At 45.1% G+C, this 19,154-nt stretch overlaps 2 protein-coding genes across 3 annotated transcripts; one reads left to right on the top strand and one right to left on the bottom strand.

The window, feature by feature from the left end:
• The first annotated feature begins 10,133 nt into the window (after positions 1 to 10,133).
• Positions 10,134 to 14,702, top strand: styx (serine/threonine/tyrosine interacting protein). The gene is made up of 11 exons (XM_079217167.1): positions 10,134 to 10,241; positions 10,611 to 10,643; positions 11,480 to 11,533; positions 11,649 to 11,746; positions 11,834 to 11,894; positions 12,006 to 12,042; positions 12,126 to 12,165; positions 12,286 to 12,336; positions 12,975 to 13,047; positions 13,565 to 13,658; positions 14,235 to 14,702. Exons 1-11 carry the CDS (start codon positions 10,182 to 10,184, stop codon positions 14,306 to 14,308), a joined length of 675 nt encoding a protein of 224 aa, XP_079073293.1. The 5' UTR covers positions 10,134 to 10,181; the 3' UTR covers positions 14,309 to 14,702.
• Positions 14,703 to 14,792: 90 nt separating this feature from the next.
• Positions 14,793 to 18,873, bottom strand: gnpnat1 (glucosamine-phosphate N-acetyltransferase 1). 2 transcript variants are annotated; one of them, XM_079217168.1, is made up of 6 exons: positions 18,813 to 18,873; positions 17,729 to 17,893; positions 17,533 to 17,595; positions 17,154 to 17,281; positions 16,464 to 16,525; positions 14,793 to 16,289 (listed from the first exon to the last, which is right to left on the bottom strand). In XM_079217168.1, exons 2-6 carry the CDS (start codon positions 17,880 to 17,882, stop codon positions 16,142 to 16,144), a joined length of 555 nt encoding a protein of 184 aa, XP_079073294.1. In that variant the 5' UTR covers positions 17,883 to 17,893; positions 18,813 to 18,873; the 3' UTR covers positions 14,793 to 16,141. The 2 variants fall into 2 exon arrangements, with proteins under 2 accessions (XP_079073294.1, XP_079073295.1); XM_079217169.1 differs by having other exon boundaries at positions 17,729 to 17,890; positions 18,813 to 18,849.
• Between the last annotated feature and the right edge of the window lie 281 nt (positions 18,874 to 19,154).

Here is a 19,154-nt window from a genome sequence, read left to right on the forward strand (position 1 = left end):
ACGCCTCCGCACAGGAAGCTGCCTGTACTGCGGGGAGTCGGGACACCGCAGGGCCGTGTGCTCCGCTCGGCCAAAAGAGAGAGCAGTAGGAGTGGGGGTGCTGGCGAGTGGGTCAAGCAGAATTCCCCATTCTGAGTCTCGGTCATTATTTCCTGCCACCCTGAGGCTGTCATCGGGCCCTGTGCACCTGTCAGCCCTCATTGATTCCGGGGCTGAACAGAACTTTTTGGACACTGACTTTATTAGGAGCCAAGGGATTCCTGTGGAGGCGCTAGAGCGCACTCTGCTGGTAAGCGCATTGGATGGTAGTTCACTGGCGGAGATAACACACTGGACTCAGCCAATTTCCCTGCATGTGTCTGGCAATCACAGCCAGAGTACCCGGTTCTATGCGTTTCCGTCCCCCCAGACACCCTTGGTTCTGGGACTTCCCTGGCTCAGGGAGCACAATCCTCAGATTGATTGGGCTGGAGGTAGGATCACCGGTTGGAGTTCTGCCTGTCATTCTCGCTGCCTCAGGTCTGCGCTGCCCCGTCAGGTTATTCCTCCCAGCAGGCCTGACACCGGTCCTGGCCTCGTCGCAGTGCCTCAGGAGTATGTGGATTTGGGAGAGGCGTTCAGCAAGGAGCGGGCTCTTTCACTTCCCCCTCATCATCCATACGATTGTGCCATTGACCTGCTCCCGGGCGCTCCACTTCCCTCGAGCCGGTTATATAATCTCTCCCGGCCAGAACGTGAGTCTATGGAGAGGTACATCACGGACTCGGTCGCCGCTGAAATCATACGCCCCTCTTCATCACCTGTGGGAGCGGGTTTCTTCTTCGTCTCGAAGAAGGATAAGAGCCTCCGTCCCTGCATCGACTACAGAGGTTTGAATCAAATCACTATCAACAATAAATATCCGTTGCCGTTGATGTCCTCTGTTTTCGAATCCCTAGCTGGAGCCAAGATATTCACCAAGCTGGATCTCCGCAACGCTTACCACCTGGTCCGAATTCGCGAGGGGGACGAATGGAAGACGGCCTTCAACACACCCCTGGGACACTTTGAATATTTGGTGATGCCGTTTGGACTAACTAATGCCCCTGCCGTCTTTCAGGCCTTGGTGAACGATGTCCTCCGCGACTTCTTGAACCGTTTTGTGTTTGTGTATATTGATGACATTCTCATCTTCTCCCCGAACCCCGAGGAGCACACCAACCATGTTCGCCTGGTTTTGCAACGGCTGTTGGAGAATCAGCTCTTCGTGAAGGCTGAGAAGTGTGAGTTCCACGTTACATCTGTGCAGTTCCTGGGGGTCTTTATCGAGGAGGGTCAGGTGAGAAAGGACCCCGAGAAGGTTAAGGCAGTAACGGAGTGGCCGGTGCCCACTTCAAGAAGGAAGCTTCAGCAGTTTCTGGGGTTCGCCAATTTCTATCGTCGGTTCATCCGGAACTACAGCCGAACGGCAGAACCACTGACACGACTCACCTCTTCCAAGGTCCGTTTTTCATGGACCCCAGAGGCCGATGGGGCTTTTCGTACCCTCAAGGATCGGTTCGTCTCGGCCCCGATCCTGGTCCACCCAGACGAGACCCGCCAGTTTGTCGTCGAGGTGGACGCCTCGGACACCGGAGTCGGAGCTGTACTTTCCCAGCGGTCCGCTTCCGACTCCAAGCTCCATCCTTGTGCCTTCTTCTCCCGCAGATTGACCCCGGCGGAGAGGAATTATGACGTTGGCAACCGCGAACTGTTGGCGGTTAAGTTAGCCTTGGAGGAGTGGAGGCACTGGCTGGAGGGATCGGTGCTTCCCTTCATTGTATGGACCGACCACCATAATTTGGAATATATCCATTCGGCGAGACGCCTCAATTCTCGCCAGGCCCGCTGGGCTTTGTTCTTCACACGCTTCAACTTCACCATCACCTTCCGGCCAGGGCACAAGAACACCAAGCCGGACGCACTCTCCCGTCAGTTTGCTCCGGAGGAGGGAGGTTCTACTCTCGACACCATCCTGCCCGCCTCGTGCGTGCTGGGTGCAGTTACCTGGGAGATTGAGAGGGTGGTACGTGAGGCCCAGCACACCCAGCCTGATCCCAGAGGAGGTCCCCCGAACCGCCTGTTTGTTCCTGAGGCCGCCCGTTCCCAAGTCCTGCGGTGGGCCCACGAGTCCCATCTTTCGGGCCACCCGGGCATCCGCCGAACTATAAACTGGCTCCGCCGCATCTTTTGGTGGCCATCCCTCGAGGAGGATACGCGTTCGTATGTGCTGGCCTGCACTACGTGCGCCCGCAACAAGGCTTCGCATCGACCTTCCGTGGGGTTACTCAGACCACTTCCTGTGCCCCAACGCCCGTGGTCCCATATCGGTGTGGATTTCGTTACTGGTTTCCCTCCATCTGACACCAACACCGTCATTCTGACGGTTGTGGACCGGTTTTCAAAGGCTGCTCACTTAATTCCCCTGCCCAAGCTTCCATCGGCCCGTGAAACCGCCGATCTGCTAGTTCTACATGTGGTGAGGCTTCATGGCATCCCGGCGGACATAGTTTCGGACCGCGGTCCTCAGTTTTCATCCCAGTTGTGGAAGGCCTTCTGTCACACCCTCGGCGCCACGGCCAGCCTCTCCTCAGGATTCCACCCACAGACTAATGGCCAGACTGAGAGGATGAACCAGGAGCTTGAGGCCATCCTCAGGTGTGTGACCGCCACCAATCCCTCGTCATGGAGCCGTCACCTTCCGTGGGTCGAGTACGCCCACAATTCCCACACATCTACTGCCACCGGGCTGTCCCCATTTGAGGCCTCTTTGGGTTTTCAGCCTCCCCTGTTCCCCAGCCAGGAGGTTGAGGTTGCCGTACCTTCGGTCCAAAGCAATGCCCGTCGTTGTAGACGCGTGTGGAGAGAGACTCGGGCCGCTCTACTTCGCACAGCAGAACAGAACAGGAGATCGGCGAATCGACGGCGTGTTCCAGCCCCGGACTACCGTGTTGGTCAATTGGTGTGGCTTTCGACCAAGGACATCCCCCTCCGCACCGAGTGTAAGAAGCTCTCCCCCAGATATGTCGGCCCTTATCCCATCATCTCCATCGTCAACCCGGTGTCGGTCAAACTTCAGCTGCCTCGTTCCATGAGAATTCACCCAGTATTTCATGTCTCTCTCCTCAAGCCCGTTGTCTCCAGTCCCTTAAATCCTCCGTCTGTGCCCCCTCCACCCCCCCGTCTCATTGAGGGGGGCCTCGTCTACACAGTCAATCGCCTCCTGGATGTCCGCCGGCGGGGTAGGGGATATCAGTACCTGGTAGACTGGGAGGGGTATGGCCCAGAGGAACGGTGCTGGGTGCCCCGTTCTCGGATTCTTGATCCGGGGCTCATTAGAGACTACCATCGACAGAACCCTGGTAGATCCGGTGGTTCGCCAAGAGGCTCCCGTTAAGGGGGGGGTACTGTTGGGTTCCCTGTCTGCTCGTGGGTCTCCACCCCCGGTTTCCGCCCACTGCCACGCCCCTCTCATTCATCCCAGCTGTTGTGCATTGCCTTGATCACCGGCAGGTGATTTAGGGACCACTGCGTACCTGGCTCATTTGTCGGGTTGTTCCAGTTCCAGTCTGGTTTGCTTCTTCAGGTGAGAGTGGATCACAAGAGCGGTTGAGTTGCCCTCCCGACTCTGGAGCGGAATCAGTCTGGCGTGCTTCAAGAGCATTGACCACAAGAGCGGTTGAGTTGCCCTCCCGACTCTGGAGCGTAATCCGTCCGGCGTGCTTCAAGAGCAGCCTTCACAAGAGCGGTTGAGTTGCCCTCCCGACTCTGGAGCAGGGGAGGTGGATCTCCTGTGTTCGCTGGACATTACCGTTGGTATTAGTCTGTCTATTCGTTGTGTTTTGTGTTATCGCAATAAAGTCCGCCCTTGGAACTTGAACTGCTGCGTCTGTGCATTTGGGTCCTCAACACCACACCCCATTCTAACAATTGTGGCATTAATGGATTTTTTTAATCCTTTTTTGCATGGTTTAGAGGGTTATTTATGGATTATTAATGTGAAAAGACACATTCAAATTTAAGCAAAGTCTATTAAATGACCCAACTGATTACCTTAAATGACTCACTTTAAACATTAAAGGTGATCAATTTACTTTTAAAATAAATGAATGTAATTAAATGTAATCAATTTAATTTTTTTCTCAAGTGATGATCAAGCAACGACCATTAAATAATAAGGTTGCAGATATCCTATATTTGTTTCTAATGTCAACAAATCTCATGAGCAGACCAAGCCCATCTCCAACCTCCCTTTCCTGAGCAAAATTCTGGAAAGAGCAGTGGCCGCCCAACTCCATCAATATATGGCCAACCATGAGCTCTACGAAACATTTCAATCTGGTTTCAGACCACATCACAGCACAGAGACCACCCTCATCAAAATCACAAATGACCTCCTCATCGCTGCAGATTCTGGTCACATCAGCATCCTCGTCCTCCTGGACCTCTCAGCTGCCTTCGACACAGTCTCCCACACTATCCTCCTCACCCGCCTATCTGACTACCTTGGCCTCACCGGTTCAGCTCTCTCCTGGTTTCAGTCCTACCTCACAAACAGAAAACAGTTTGTCACCATCAGTGACTCCAGTTCCACCCCGGCCCTAGTCAACCATGGCGTACCTCAAGGCTCTGTGTTGGGACCCCTCCTCTTCACCATCTACATGCTTCCCCTTGGTCAGATCATCCGCCACCATGGTCTCAGCTTTCATTCTTATGCTGACGATACACAACTATATCTCAGCACCAAACCATCCACCCAGCTACCCGCACAGTCACTTGTAAACTGCCTACATGCAATAAAAATCTGGATGTCATCAAACTTCCTAAAACTCAACAGCAACAAAACTGAGCTCATGGTTGTGGCTCCCAAGGCCCTGCTCCGGAAGGTTGGAGATCTCCACCTGGACGTTGACGGCTGTTCCTTCTCCCCATCCTTGGAAGTCCGCAACCTGGGTGTCATCCTGGACCCAACACTATCATTCCAATCTCATATCAGGTCCATCACCAAATCCGCCTTCTTCCACCTCAAAAACATCTCACGTCTCCGGCAATCACTCTCTGACTCCGTGGCAGAAACCCTTATCCACGCTTTCGTCACCTCCCGTTTGGACTACTGCAATGGAGTTCTGTCCGGGGTTCCCAGCAAAGCCCTGAACAGGCTCCAGTATGTGCAAAACTCGGCTGCCAGGGTTCTCACCCGCACCAAGCCCTAGCAGCACATCACCCCCACCCTCATCCACCTCCACTGGCTTCCGGTCAAGTCCCGCATCACCTACAAGATCCTCTTCCTCACCTACAAATCCCTCAATGCCCTGGCTCCTCAGTATCTATCTAACCTCCTCCACCCTTACACACAGTCCCGGAACCTTCGATCCTCAGGCACGGGTCAGCTCTCCATCCCTCACACAAAAATGCAAACTTTTGGGGACAGAGCCTTCAGTGTGACAGCCCCCACACTTTGGAACTCTCTCCCCATAGAGCTCCGCAACACACCATCTCTGGACACCTTCAAAAAACTCCTCAAAACTCACCTCTTCACCAAAGCCTATGTCCTCTAGCTACTGTTGCATTTGTCATGTTTATTTATGTCTTTGTTAAGCGTCCTTGGGTTTCATGAAAGGCGCTATATAAATCCTAGCTATTATTATTATTAAGCTAAACAATGAATGGTCCATACGAACAAGTGGTATCTGTGTGGCCAAAGCCTGATACATTGTATTCTTCTGCGCTCTATTGTTGTCCAAACACTATCAAAAAGACATCACTGAGCCACGATGCTGCACTGTGTGACATGTTTATTCACAGGGCAATGAACACTGGCACTGTATTTTTTTTTTCCTTACATTCACCATTGTGGTTGAATTACTCCTTGGCACAATTCACCTGCAGCTGAAAATAGTCAGTCAAATAGGATTTGGATTTGCTCCCTGCACTCCAAAAGACCTCAGTCTCCTCAGCAGAAAGAGTCTGCTCTGTCCCTTTTTATAAAGTGCTTGTGTGTGGTCAGTCCAGCGTTTACCCAGGCGGAAGTCCACCACCAGCTTTTTGGTTTTACCAGAGTTGATCTGGACGTGGTTCCCCTGGCACCATCCTATAAAGTCCTGGTTTGGTTCCCTCTAATCCCTGTCGTAATCGGCGGAAATGAGGCCGATGATTGCAGAGTCAGATCATTTTCGTATGTGGCAGTTAGCAGAGTTGTGTTTGTAATATTATAGTATCTATATGTTTAGTACAGTAAACACACACACACACACACACCATTTGTGTTTACTCTCTCCCGCTCTTTGATCCCCTCTCAACATTTCTGCCAAAGGAATCTGACATTGCTGCTAATTTCTAATTCGACCTGAATCAACCGAATATCAAAGAGCTGTGATGTCAGCACTACAGGGATGCCCTCTCACATCTCACCATGTTGGGATATTTCTTTTTAGCAGCAAGATAAAGATGTGTCAAGGAGTTGAGGGAAGATATATGTGCATAGATATTAAGTGTTACACATTGAAGTGCATATATCTGCCACCGGCAGGCACTGCCAAGAAATGCTGACCAGTAGTGCTGCAAAGCTATCAGATGTTACTCAGACACACAAACATATGCACTCATAGAAAAACACACACACTCAAACCTTTGCCGACTGAAGCAGTTCTGCTGTGAGATTGCATCTCCTTCTGATCTGTGAAAAATGTGCCGTCCCCTCCCACGGGCCAGACGATAAACAAAGATCATGAAATGCTCCACTGTCACACAGCAATCGCTGGACTTCCTGGCTCTCACCAAGACTTGGATCACGCTAGACAACACATCTACCCCTGCTGCCCTCTCCTCTGCCTTCTCCTTCAGCCACACACCTCGGCCCACTGGCCGGGGTGGTGGCACAGGTCATCTCCCCCAAATGGAGTTTCTCTTCCTACCCGCTTCCACTGTTTACCCCACTGTCTTTTGAGTTTCATGCTGTGACGGTTACTCATCTGGTCCAACTAAACATTGTTGTTTTCTACCGTCCACCTGGTTCTTTCGGAGATTTCTTGGAAGAACTAGATGTCCTCCTATTGAACTTCCCAGAAAACGGCCCCCCGCTCATCCTTCTGGGTGACTTCAACATCCAGGCTGAGAAGTCATCTGACCTGTTACTCTTACTGTCTTCCTGTGCTTTCTCACTCAGTCCTTACCCTCCCACCCACAAAGCTGGCAACCACCTTGACTATATTTTTTACCAGAAACTGCTCTACATCTGACCTCACTGTAACTCCACTTCATGTCTCTGACCACTTATTCATCTTTTACTCTCTCCCACTCTTTGGAACTGACAACTCTCCCACATCAACAGACTCTGCACCTGTCCGTCGCAACATTCGATCCCTCTCTCCCTCCTCTCTGGCCTCGTCTGTTCTGTCAGCCCTTCCTTCAACTGACTCTTTCGTACTCATGCAGCTTAACTCTGCCACAGACATTGTCCACTCTACTCTGTCTTCCTCTCTTGATTCTCTCTGTCCTCTTACAACACGAAAGGTCTGCAAGTCCTCTCCGGCTCCGTGGCTGTCTGACTTGGTGCGTTCCCAGAGAGCCACGATGCGAGCATCGGAAAGGAAATGGCGAAAATCCAAACATGCAGCAAGAAACCCACTCTCAACCCGTCTGAACTCAACAACTACAGACCTGTCTCTCTCCTTCCCTTTCTTTCCAAAACTCGTGAGTTATCACAAGTGAGCTATCTTTAACCAAGTCTCCTCCTTCCTCCACCAGAACAACATTCTTGACCCTCACCAGTCTGGATTCAAGGCAGGCCACTCAACAGAGACTGCCCTCCTTGCTGTCTCTGAGCAGCTTCACACTGCTAGAGCAGCCTCTCTCTCCTCTGTCCTTATCCTTCTAGACGTTTCTGCTGCCTTTGACACAGTGAACCACCAGATCATTATCTCCTCCCTCCAGGATCTTGGTATCACAGGCACTGCGCTCTCCCTCTTCTCATCCTACCTCAACGACCGCACCTACCAGGTAACTTGTAGAGGATCTGTGTCTGAACCTTGTCCTCTCACTACTGGGGTCCCTCAGGGCTCCGTCCTGGGTCCTCTCCTCTTCTCTCTGTACACCAACTCTCTCGGCTCTGTCATCTGCTCGCATGGCTTCTCTTACCATAGCTATGCTGATGACACCCAACTGATCCTTTTGTTTCCCTAGTCGGAAACACGGGTAGCAGCACGAGTCTCTGCCTGTCTGACTGACATCTCTCAGTGGATGTCCGCACACCACCTGAAAATTAACAAAACGGAACTACTTTTCCTTCCAGGAAAAGGCTCTCCCACCCACGACCTCACTATTACCTTCAACAACTCACTGTTGGCACCGACCCCGACTGCCAGGAATCTCGGTGTAACACTCGACAGTCAACTCTCCCTGACTGCCAACATTACCGCAACAACACGTTCCTGTAGGTTCATGCTGTACAACATCAGGAGAATGCGTCCCCTTCTCACCCAGAAGGCGGCACAGGTTCTCGTACAGGCTCTGATCATCTCGCGCTTTGACTACTGTAACTCCCTCCTGGCAGGTCTACCTGCTAGTGCCATCCGACCTCTGCAGCTCATCCAGAATGCAGCAGCTCGACTGGTCTTTAACCTCCCAAAATTCACCCACACGACTCCACTCCTCCGCGACCTTCACTGGTTACCGGTGGTCGCCCACACCCGCTTCAAAACATTGGTACTTGCGTACCGTGCTACGAACAGATCGGGTCCTATCTACATCCAGGACATGGTAAAACCGTACACCCCAGCTCATTCGCTCTGCTCGGCTTCTGCCAATCGGCTTGTAGCTCAGTCACTGCGAGCTAAACACTCAACAAAGTCACGACTGTTTGCTGTCCTGGCTCCTCAATGGTGGAATGAGCTCCACATTCCCCATTGACATCAGGACAGCAGAAAGTCTCTACATTTTCCGTCGCAAACTAAAAACACACCTTCAATAAGGAAGGTAGCGCCGTAGTAGCACTTTAGTAGCACTTAGATGGCACTTACTGATAGCACTTTGTAGTTTAACTTTATCGAAATTGTATTTTCTTGATTCTTGTTGTTCTGAGTTTGTACTCATGATGGAATTGCACTTATTGTAAGTCGCTTTGGATAAAAGCGTCAGCTAAATGAAATGTAATGTAACAACAAAAAGATGATGACACAAATAAGAATCTAGTAATTATTCATGCACTCTGTTTTAGATCAGGGGTGTTTCTTATCTGATTATTAAGCAAGGATGGATGCTTGACAGGGGTGAGAGCAGAAAAATAAGAGATTTATGCAAGGGGAGAGATGCCGAATTATCTTAAAAGCTTGCATGCTTTACGCATTTAATGATACTGAGTTTACAAAATGATATCACGTCAAGGAGAGATAGAAAGGAGAGTAGAAATACAATGTAAAATAAAATAAGCATTTCTATTTCTACACAAAATAAGAGTGGACACAATAACACAAACATATAGATGTGGATTTATCATTATTTATATATTGTATTATGTATAACTCATCCAAATCAGTTATCCCAATATGATGTATTCTCATTCGTGACTTCACATGAAAAAAGTAATTTTTTCCGGAGTTACTATAATTTTTCTCTAAAGGGGTAATATATATAATATTGAATCATTTTGGAGTGTAATTACTGGCCGTAGCCAGTAGAGTACTAGGAGCAAATATTCAGAACAAAATCTATTGGAGTAAAACAGCGTGACCACGCCCACCACGGTTCCTCTATTTAGATTTGAATCCAATTATGTATACGAGTACATGAGTACAGTTATGAGTACATTCTTTTTCAATTTGAGTAAACTTACTTTACTTTGACAAATTCACTGTGTGGGACTATAAGTCTAAATAACAACAGTTATTGTTATATCCTTATTAGAAGAAGAAGAAGAAGAAGAAGAAGAAGAAGAAGAAGAAGAAGAAGAAGTGCGCTTCGTGAGTCGACCGCGGGACGTCGCCTTTGCTTTCTCGTCCTCCTTCCTACGAGTCTGTTTGCCGTGCGGTCACGTGACACATCTGTCAGGAGACAGCATGGCGGACATGCATGTGGAGCCTCAAAACAAATTGCACCGATTGTCCAGCTAACCCCGCCGCGAGAAGCATCGATACCGCGCGTGCAGCCGGGCCCGAACAGACAGCAGAATGGACGACGAGAACAAACTCCAGTTCCCGTCTCTGCCCGCGACCAAGGAGGACCTTCTGGTGAGTTAGCCTGTGGACTGAGTCTGTCGGGCTAACCGCAGCTAACCAGCACTCCAGGATTGTGGGCTAGCAGCTTAAATAGACGTTGGAAAGTATATGGTGGTGATTTTTTTGGGAATGCAACACATTAAAGTGGGTCTGTGAAACACGCTCAGGTCTTTCTTTTGGGTACGTCGACATGTCTTCTGGGCTTAACGCTGCCGAGCCCTGTGCAACACTTGAGTAGCATCGCCTCCAAACGTTAGCCACGTATGTCACGTTGCACGCAAAGTAAACCGGTGGTCGCTCCCCACTTTGTCAGCCACTGTCATGTGATCAACGCAACTTCCCTTCGTTTCTAACCTTGCTTGTAACTTCCCCTTTTTACAGGACTGGGCTTATCCAATGAGACGAGACATGCAGGTATGTAAGAGGAGTTTAAATGCACGTGGCCCTTTGCACCAAATATCTGCTTTTTCATCTCCCCCACATGTTATTGCACTTATGTTATGCACGCTGGTCACATTGTCCATAATGTCACCATCTCTACCAACAGTTATGTCAGTCAATTCCAAGAAAGTGTGTTCGTATTAACACGAGTTATCTATTTGAGGGTGTGGCCATATTTTGTGATTAACTTCTCTTGGCAAGCTATTGCTGTGATGATGGGATCTTGTTGTTGTTGTTTTTGGCAAAATTCTGCTGTCTGCTAATGGTTGACAAAATAAGTTACTGGAGATGTTATTTGACACAATTAAGAGTTTTGGGATGTAAAGCATAACAGTGGGGCACAGTTGGATGCATTCAACACAAACGTGATTATTATCAGAATCGGCTTTATTGGCCGTGTGTGTGTGTACACATACATGGAATTTGACTCTGGTTACACTTTGCTCTCTTCATACCGATGTACATATTATATACAAATAAACAAGAGCAATATTTAAAAAAAAGACATTAAAGACAACAATAATCCTGCGAGTGAGCTTGTTTTCAGGTTAGAGAACCAGTATTTAGAGGCTCACGTTACACACTGCATGTCATATTAATGGATAAACCGGCTGTGAGAACTTCGATCCAGATCCACTTTGGTTGTGGATGCTGAATGTAATGTTATAAGATATTCACATATAGTCGTAGTAAGACGTCATGTTTGTCAGGAAGCTTTGTGTTAAACGGAGTGAATAAACGTATCATAGGTTCTGGAAATGCTCGCTACCTGTATCATTAGTGACGTCTCGCTCTATCTTTATTTTCAGGAGATTTTACCGGGACTGTTTTTAGGTCCCTACTCTGCTGCAATGAAAAGCAAGGTATGTTTTACAGAATGTAACCTCAGGTACTTGGAGAGAAACGCAGAGAAACTAGCACATTCTCCGCTCATATTTTGCACGGCTCTTATTGCAGCTCTTCTTTCTCGTTGTCTAGCTGCCAATCCTTGAGAGACAGGGCATAACACACGTCGTGTGTGTCCGCCAAGACATTGAAGCCAATTTTATCAAACCTAATTTTGCTCATACATTTAGGTAAGTAAGAAATCACATGATTGCTCTACTTGATGTGAATTGCATTCTTGTTTTGCTCACCAATATACTAATGTTGTATCTTTGCAGATACCTTGTGTTAGATATTGCTGACAATCCAGTGGAAAATATAATAAGATTTTTCCCTTCAGTGAGTTACAATATGGGCTTTTTACTTCCTTCTTTGCAAGTGTTTCATTGACTGAAAGGTACGGCTCTTACCTTTTACCTGATCTACTGTCGCTTATTGTCCTCCTAACAGACTAAAGAATTTATTGATGGCTGCTTAGCAACAGGAGGTAAGGATGCATGCAGTTCGTGTCAAGTGTCAAGTAGGAAAAAAAACTTCTTTTATTGACAATCTTTTGTCTTGTTCCTATAGGAAAGGTCCTGGTTCATGGCAATGCAGGGATATCAAGAAGGTAAGGTTTGTTATCATTTCATAATATGATTTGTCTAATTTCACATTAATTGTATCTTATTATGCACTGAATTTCCATTACATGAAAGTGCTTTTAAACTGTCTTTATTTATTATTTCAGTGCTGCATTAGTGATCGCATACCTTATGGAAACATTTGGGATGAAATACAGGTCAGTGTTTCATTTGTTTGTTTTCTCACATTAAATCATGGCCTTTTATTTTATATCATTAGAATACATACTAACTTACTTCAAAGGATTTAGATGCACATTCCATTGCGTTTTGTACCAGTATGTGACAACCATGTACGCCTCACAAACATCTCAAGTTTAGTTTGTGCCTTCTTTCGGCATAAAGAAAGATAACTAGATTAAATAAACGGTCTAGTAGTGTGCCGGTATAATAAAGAAACATACTGAAGGCAGTACGGGGAATGAAAGTAGCATATTTGCTGTGGCAGATAAAACCTTTGTCGAAATATTTTTAGTAATTCCTAAATTGAAAATAGTTGGGGATGAAGCTTAAATTACATATTCCATATTTCCAGTGACTTAGTGTACAATTCTAAAGTGTCTTACAAAGATTTCAGAAGAAGGCAACCATAACAGATTGACATGTAGAAATATTCAGTCACCTGCCGCAGTGACTAAATACAAAAAAAAATGTAAGAAAAAGAAGCACAACCATTTTCACATTTGCCTCCAACCGGATATTATTGGTAATGTTGTACTGTGTTTACCGTTTGCAGTGGAATATGTCAGAGTTTCAGCGGCTGTGGTTGTAACCTTCTGCTACATTTGCTCTCTAGGGATGCATTCAGCCATGTCCAGGAGAGGAGGTTCTGCATCAACCCCAATGTGGGCTTTGTGCATCAGCTACAGGTGAGTCTTTACTTTCAGACCAAATGCTTCCAACTCTGATGAATCAACTTGACAGTCCAATCAACAAGTGAATGATTACAAGGCACTCCTTATTACTATAAATAAATGCACTACTAACTTATTTTACAGGATGTGCTGTTGTTTGTTCTGAGTCATCTGCTCCTGGTGTGACACTGCAGAAACGTATCCATTTCTGCCGTCTCCAATCTTTGTGGCCCACATTTATTGTTTTGTACATCTGGCTCTCAAGCAATATTAGAATGAGTTGTCTCTTTTTTTTAAGTGTAAATCTTGACCAGCATGTGTTTGTGCACAAGGCAAGGCATGTTATTTGTATTCTATGTGATATAAATATCTAATTTTAAAGTGTAAATGCTACATCATGTTAATCTTTCATTAAAGAGGCAAAAGATCAGACTGCCAGACTCTGAAGCATGTTCAGTGATGAACACACCATACCAATACCATACTCACTACTACAACAATAAGATTACTGTAATTAATGTTTGTTTCCTAGGAATATGAAGCGATCTACCTAGCCAGACTGACTATTAAAATGATGTCACCGATGCAGTTGGGCAGGTCGTTTTCCTTACAAGCTGGAATGCCAGGTTTGTACATAATGCACAGCTTAGCCACACCTGTCTGCTCAATTTCTTATTGTTTCTCAGCCAGACTTGTTCCAACTATGCATTAACATAGTGATGACGGACGGGCATCGGGTTATGTAGGCATGGAGTAGCACTAGTTGTATAATTGGTACATTGTCAAGTCTGACTCGCCAGATGGCTGACATCATTCATCAGCCAGCGTTTAGTGATGGTGCTCTAGAGGTGGTTACACAGGGGGACTTAATGCTGATAGTTTTTCTTCAAATCCACAAAAGAGCTCATTAATTGTTGAACTTCTTGTATTCTTCTTTTCTCATGCATTTTATAATGCATTGTTCTATTTACAAGACCAAAAGGGACAATAACATTCAAACACTTGGAGCCCTCAAGGACCTGCTAATTTTTTAAGCTATTTTTGTTCTTGCTGAATGGTGGTGATGTCTCCGATCACAGACTATGAAGTGTTCCAAGGTTTGAGAAGTTCTTTATTTCAGGCGGGGTTTACAGTTGTTTAACCAGGTGTGATGTCTGCAGTATGTTCCGTTGTTATGTTTCATCTCCACATTTCTGTCACAGGAAGCCGTAAACGCAGCCTGGAGGAAGATGAGGACTTTGGAGGAATGCAGGTCACAGCAGCGCAGAACGGATGAGCTTTGCTGATATTTAGCTGTGTGGCGCAGTGCAAATTTTTTTTCCACATTTTTAATGGGATTAAAAATGTAAATATTTGAACTTTTTCTAAGGGGGCGGGAGGGGGACCACTCGTGTCTGAGACATGGAGTGCTAAAGGGGATTGGGCCATTTTGATAACTCCTTTTTTTTCTTTTCTTGAGCTGTATGCACTGATGGGAGATTTTTTGCAGTTTTATAGTATTTAAAGCATTTTGCATTTGCAGCGGGACAGTATTGCAATAATGCACTTTCGATACTTGAATTTGTGTAGATGACCAGAATGGGGCAGTCGGCAAAAGAGAAGGTAGCCAAGACGTCGCCCAGTGGAGGACATGAGAAGAGGAATAGCTAATGCCTTTATTTTGGGAGTAATAGGATTATGGACTAATATCAGGCTTAATGTGGGATAGTAAGGAATGGGGGAAAATAACAACATGCTTAATAAAATCAAGTCTGACTGAGTCATTTTCAGCTGTTTTTTATTATTATCCCAGCCTAAAGCTGTGCTTCTCCACTTTGCATTTCAAGTTGTACTTTATTTCAGTAATCTTGCTGTGAATTTCAGTCACATTTATATAAAAAAAAAAAAAACGCCAACATGAATTCTTAGTTCACTCAGCTCTGGGAGCAGAATGCACCTACCCAAGAGGATGAAATCTATATAATTTATTTTGGAAACAATTTTGTGCCGAACCTGTTGTGAGGTGCCAGTGCTCACCACTACACCACCGTGCAGCCCTTCTTTTGATGTACCTTCAGTTGTGTGTTGTGCGTATCAGCATTGTAATACAAATGTAATGGATTTGTTTTACAACTAGAAAGTTGAAGAAACACAGATTGTAGAATATTTTATGTGTCTTACATAGTTGCAAATAAATTACATTAAATATGTTCCCGTTCTCCAGAATAATTATAAAACTTAATTTACAAAATAATTTGATCCATTTCCCCATCACAAAATGTTTCACTCGTTAATACAGCTGTTATCAAATTTCAAATACCGACCCAATACAAAACTTTAAAAGAACTTAGTTGTTCACCTCTGCCTCACAAAATATAAACTTTGTTTGTGATAAATATTATACAGTATAACAGTCTTGATAGTAATTCTTCATGTCGCAGTATTCAAACCTTCATTATATTCAGCAACCCTGCCGTCAAAGAAAGAAAAGCCTGCCGAGATGTAGAGCACTTCGTACCAAATAGGACACGTTAGAATTATGAAACCCCAGTAAAACCCAAAGTAATAATAACTTGTCACAATTAAAGAAACGACTTTTCTTTGGCGACTTGCCCCCGATGATCAATGAAACAGACCTGTGAGACTAAGATTGAATCATCAAAACTAATTTCCTACAGCATACTCTGATCTGTAGTGAACTTGAGAAGCCGTTAATTTGTTATTTAGCAGCTTCAAAAATAGTAAATACAATTGCTTGAATTCTAAAAGTTGCAAATCTAATTTAGTACACAGCTATTTACTCAAGTAATGTAACACACTAAGACATTACATTTACAGTCGCTGACATTTCTTTCTTCGGATGGTGGGTGAAGATGACAGAGCTCCAGTGGTGAGGTAGTCATGGTAACCAAACGGGAGGAGGTTCATTTTGGACTGAGCTAAAAGCGTCATTTATGTTTAATCAAGTGTGTTCAAATTCATTGAAGAGCATTCAGGAACGACTCACAACCTCATCCTTGGGCAGCTCTCCCAATTTCTTAAGACAATTTGTCCATGCAAGCTTTGACATCAGCAGGTATATAAAAAGGTGTAGATCATGACGCCCAAAATGAAGGTTCTGCTGTTGTCCTCAGTTGGAAAATCGACACTGCATGTAAGTCTCTTGTGAGGAGGTGTATCCAAACTTTTGGTAGAACGCCACATTGTTGGGTGCACATTCCAGCGTGATTTTGTAGCAATTCAGTTTTTTGCTGAGAAGAGTGAGAGCTGAAACTAACCTTAAGGGACAGAAAGAGATAGGAAAAGGAAAATAAAATCAGCAAGAATCACAAGATAACTCCTAAATAAGTCTCTCATATGAATCATTATTGTGGCTTTTGATTTGTGGGACAAAGACAACGACGTAAGTATCAGACCAATACAAAATGTCAGGCTCACACGGGTGTACTCACAGTTTGCCCAGCTGTTTCCCTCTGCACACGTCACTAACTACTACCTCCTCCACCCGGCCTCTCTACGAAAAAACAGAATCAAATAGAGAGGATCTTTATTTCGGTCATATAATTTCAATCATTTGCAAGATCTGTAAAAAAGCATGTTCACAATGCAACTTTTGCATAGATTTTAAGGAAATACACAGACAAATAATTTGGTTTATGGTAGTGAACTACGTTAATAATTTACACAATTCTAATAACCACTACATTAATAAGTAACTTCCTCAGGGGATTGGACTAGATGTATCCTATTCAAATACAGTTTAAGAATGCATTACTCAAGCAGCTGATCAATGGTCAAGTGTCAGTCATGTGTAGCGTGCTGTTCTAGTTGCCTGGTAATAATCCTTGAGGCTAATTTATAATTTTCAGACAAAATAATTAAAGACAACGTAATCTTATGGATATTATAATGAATGTTTGATAACATTTTAACAACCACTTTTCCTAATGTAACACAATTAGAGGTGCACATGTGATGAATATAGCATACTACAAATGTCTGTCGGTATTGAATACAGTAGGTTTATGATAAATATGATGTTTCAGACAACAGAAAAACGTGCTGGTACCATTGGCATCATCTAATGGGGATCCTTATAAATCAAAACAAATCAGCCATTAGCCTGCCGGGAGGTTATGTACCTGAGCACATGAGTGGATGAATTTGTGTTCTGTGATCAATGTGGCCGTAGCAACAATCTGTCCCAGGTTTGTGTCCTCCACCACAACTACGTAGTAGTCGCCGGTCTTCTTCATATGCTCAAACTTCTCTGGAAGCCAACAGAAAAAATGTTTTATGTTTTTTTTTATCTTCATTGATGTGTCATTAGAAACATTTGTATTTAAAGTTGGTTTTCAAGGATGAGTGTTATTTTTCTTCTCAAATGTGATTCATAAAGACAACCGTTTAAAGATGTGGAAACACTGAGATTTAAAACTAAAATTGTGTTGTTCTAAACTAAACTGTATAGTAACTTTTGTCTGTTATAAAAAAAAAGTGATTATGCTAAGCATGACTTACTCGTGAACTGCTCTGGTGTGACATCGCCGGTCTGAGTGAGTTGCGATAAAACCTTGAAGAATCCTGAACACAAAAAACAAGATCTACATTGGACACCAAAAAACATGCTTTTCACACCAACTTTCATGTTTTTATCTTCATATTCTCTTGAAAGTATAAGTACTGGACTATGTTGTCCCTGTAGTCTCTGTCTCACCCCTGTTGAAGTCCGCCGTACAAAGCGGCCTGAGCACCAGGCCTTCCCCCGGACTGGATGGGGAAATGGCAGGGGAGAAGGAGAGAGTGTTGCTACTCCAGTCTAGCTCCTGAAGCAGTGAGGGCTCAAACAGTGGAGTCTCGTTTAGCAGCATTTCACAATCTGCTTAGAAAACACACACGAAAACACACACACACACACACACACACACACACACACACACACACACACACACACACACACACACACACACACACACACACACACAAAAACCGGTAAGTCCACAGACACACACCCATAAATGTGTGTATGCAAAGTACAGAAAACTTGACACACTAAAGAGAGAGGCGCTTTCTAATCCATCCAAAATACTGTAATAGCACAATGAGTTAACATGATTGTGCTGTCAGCCTGGATTGGAAATAAGTTTGTTGTTCTCAGTTACACAGAACTTTGACCTGGCAAATAGTTTCACTTCATTACTTTACTGCTATGATTCAGTGGTTGATAAACCAGTTGGCAAATACGAATTATGATGCACATCCCGTTAAGAACATCCTCTTACGATACTCTGAGTTGGTGTGTGTTAGGGCGAGGGAGGGGAGGGGTATAATTCATTCATTAATTCTCGTTTCCATGGCAGCCAAACACAATTCTTCAGTGGCGTTATTGTTTCCTGATCACCAAATAACAGCACTTGTGTGTCAATGGTCTTGTTAAATAACATTGATATGTCTTAGATAACATTGACTAGCTAAATAATCTTACACCTTCTTGTGTTGCTAGCTAACGTTAGCATCAAATAATGTGTCTAATTAATGTAATTTCTATAGTCCACGTTAATTAACTTAAGTAGCGACCTGTAACACGTAATATATACATATAACCGCTTTATATATATGGTCTTTAGTCTATCGTGTCCTGTCTAATGACTAAATGAGGCCACCTTCACCCAAGCAAACGATCCAGCCCAGCTAACGTTAGCGTCGGCGCTGTAACTTCACATTTAACAATAACGTCACGCGCCAGGCTCAGCAGCTAGGTTAACTCGCTAGCTATATCGTTAGCAAGCTTAACTACTTACCAGTAAAAACAATTACACACCAGAAGCGGTAGTCCGGCTGAAGTCCCAAACTATGTGAACGAACAGTGACAACCAGGCAGTTGTACAAGTTGTGCAGGAGGTTGGGCTACATCCTTGAGGGGACCAGCGTGGGTGTTTTCAGCTGCTGACACGAGCCCTTCTGTGACGCGGCAGAGATTTTTGAGGTATTTGGCGCCGCCCAATGACGTCGGTGGGTTAGAAAAGTAAAGAAAGAGTGATGTATGACTCCGAAATGCTGTCCAGATTGTTTTCACAGATGAAGGCGGGGTTTAACATGCCAGCAGCTAAATACATCAATTCATGGCTCAGTCCCTCACACAC

This window comes from Taurulus bubalis (genome assembly GCF_910589615.1).
Source record: "Taurulus bubalis genome assembly, chromosome: 4".
Classification (NCBI taxonomy): domain Eukaryota; kingdom Metazoa; phylum Chordata; class Actinopteri; order Perciformes; family Cottidae; genus Taurulus; species Taurulus bubalis.

What these genes read in the sequence shown, in the direction of transcription:
- styx (XM_079217167.1), top strand. Translation starts at nt 10,182, where the DNA reads ATGGACGACGAGAACAAACTCCAGTTCCCGTCTCTGCCCGCGACCAAG. An exon ending in CTGCTGCAATGAAAAGCAAG is followed by an intron (nt 11,534 to 11,648) that starts GTATGTTTTACA and finishes CTCGTTGTCTAG; the next exon opens with CTGCCAATCCTTGAGAGACA. An exon ending in AATGCAGGGATATCAAGAAG is followed by an intron (nt 12,166 to 12,285) that starts GTAAGGTTTGTT and finishes TTATTATTTCAG; the next exon opens with TGCTGCATTAGTGATCGCAT.
- gnpnat1 (XM_079217168.1), bottom strand. Translation starts at nt 17,882, where the DNA reads ATGCTGCTAAACGAGACTCCACTGTTTGAGCCCTCACTGCTTCAGGAG. An exon ending in TACGGCGGACTTCAACAGGG is followed by an intron (nt 17,596 to 17,728) that starts GTGAGACAGAGA and finishes TTTTGTGTTCAG; the next exon opens with GATTCTTCAAGGTTTTATCG. An exon ending in TCATCCACTCATGTGCTCAG is followed by an intron (nt 16,526 to 17,153) that starts GTACATAACCTC and finishes GTTTTTTCGTAG; the next exon opens with AGAGGCCGGGTGGAGGAGGT.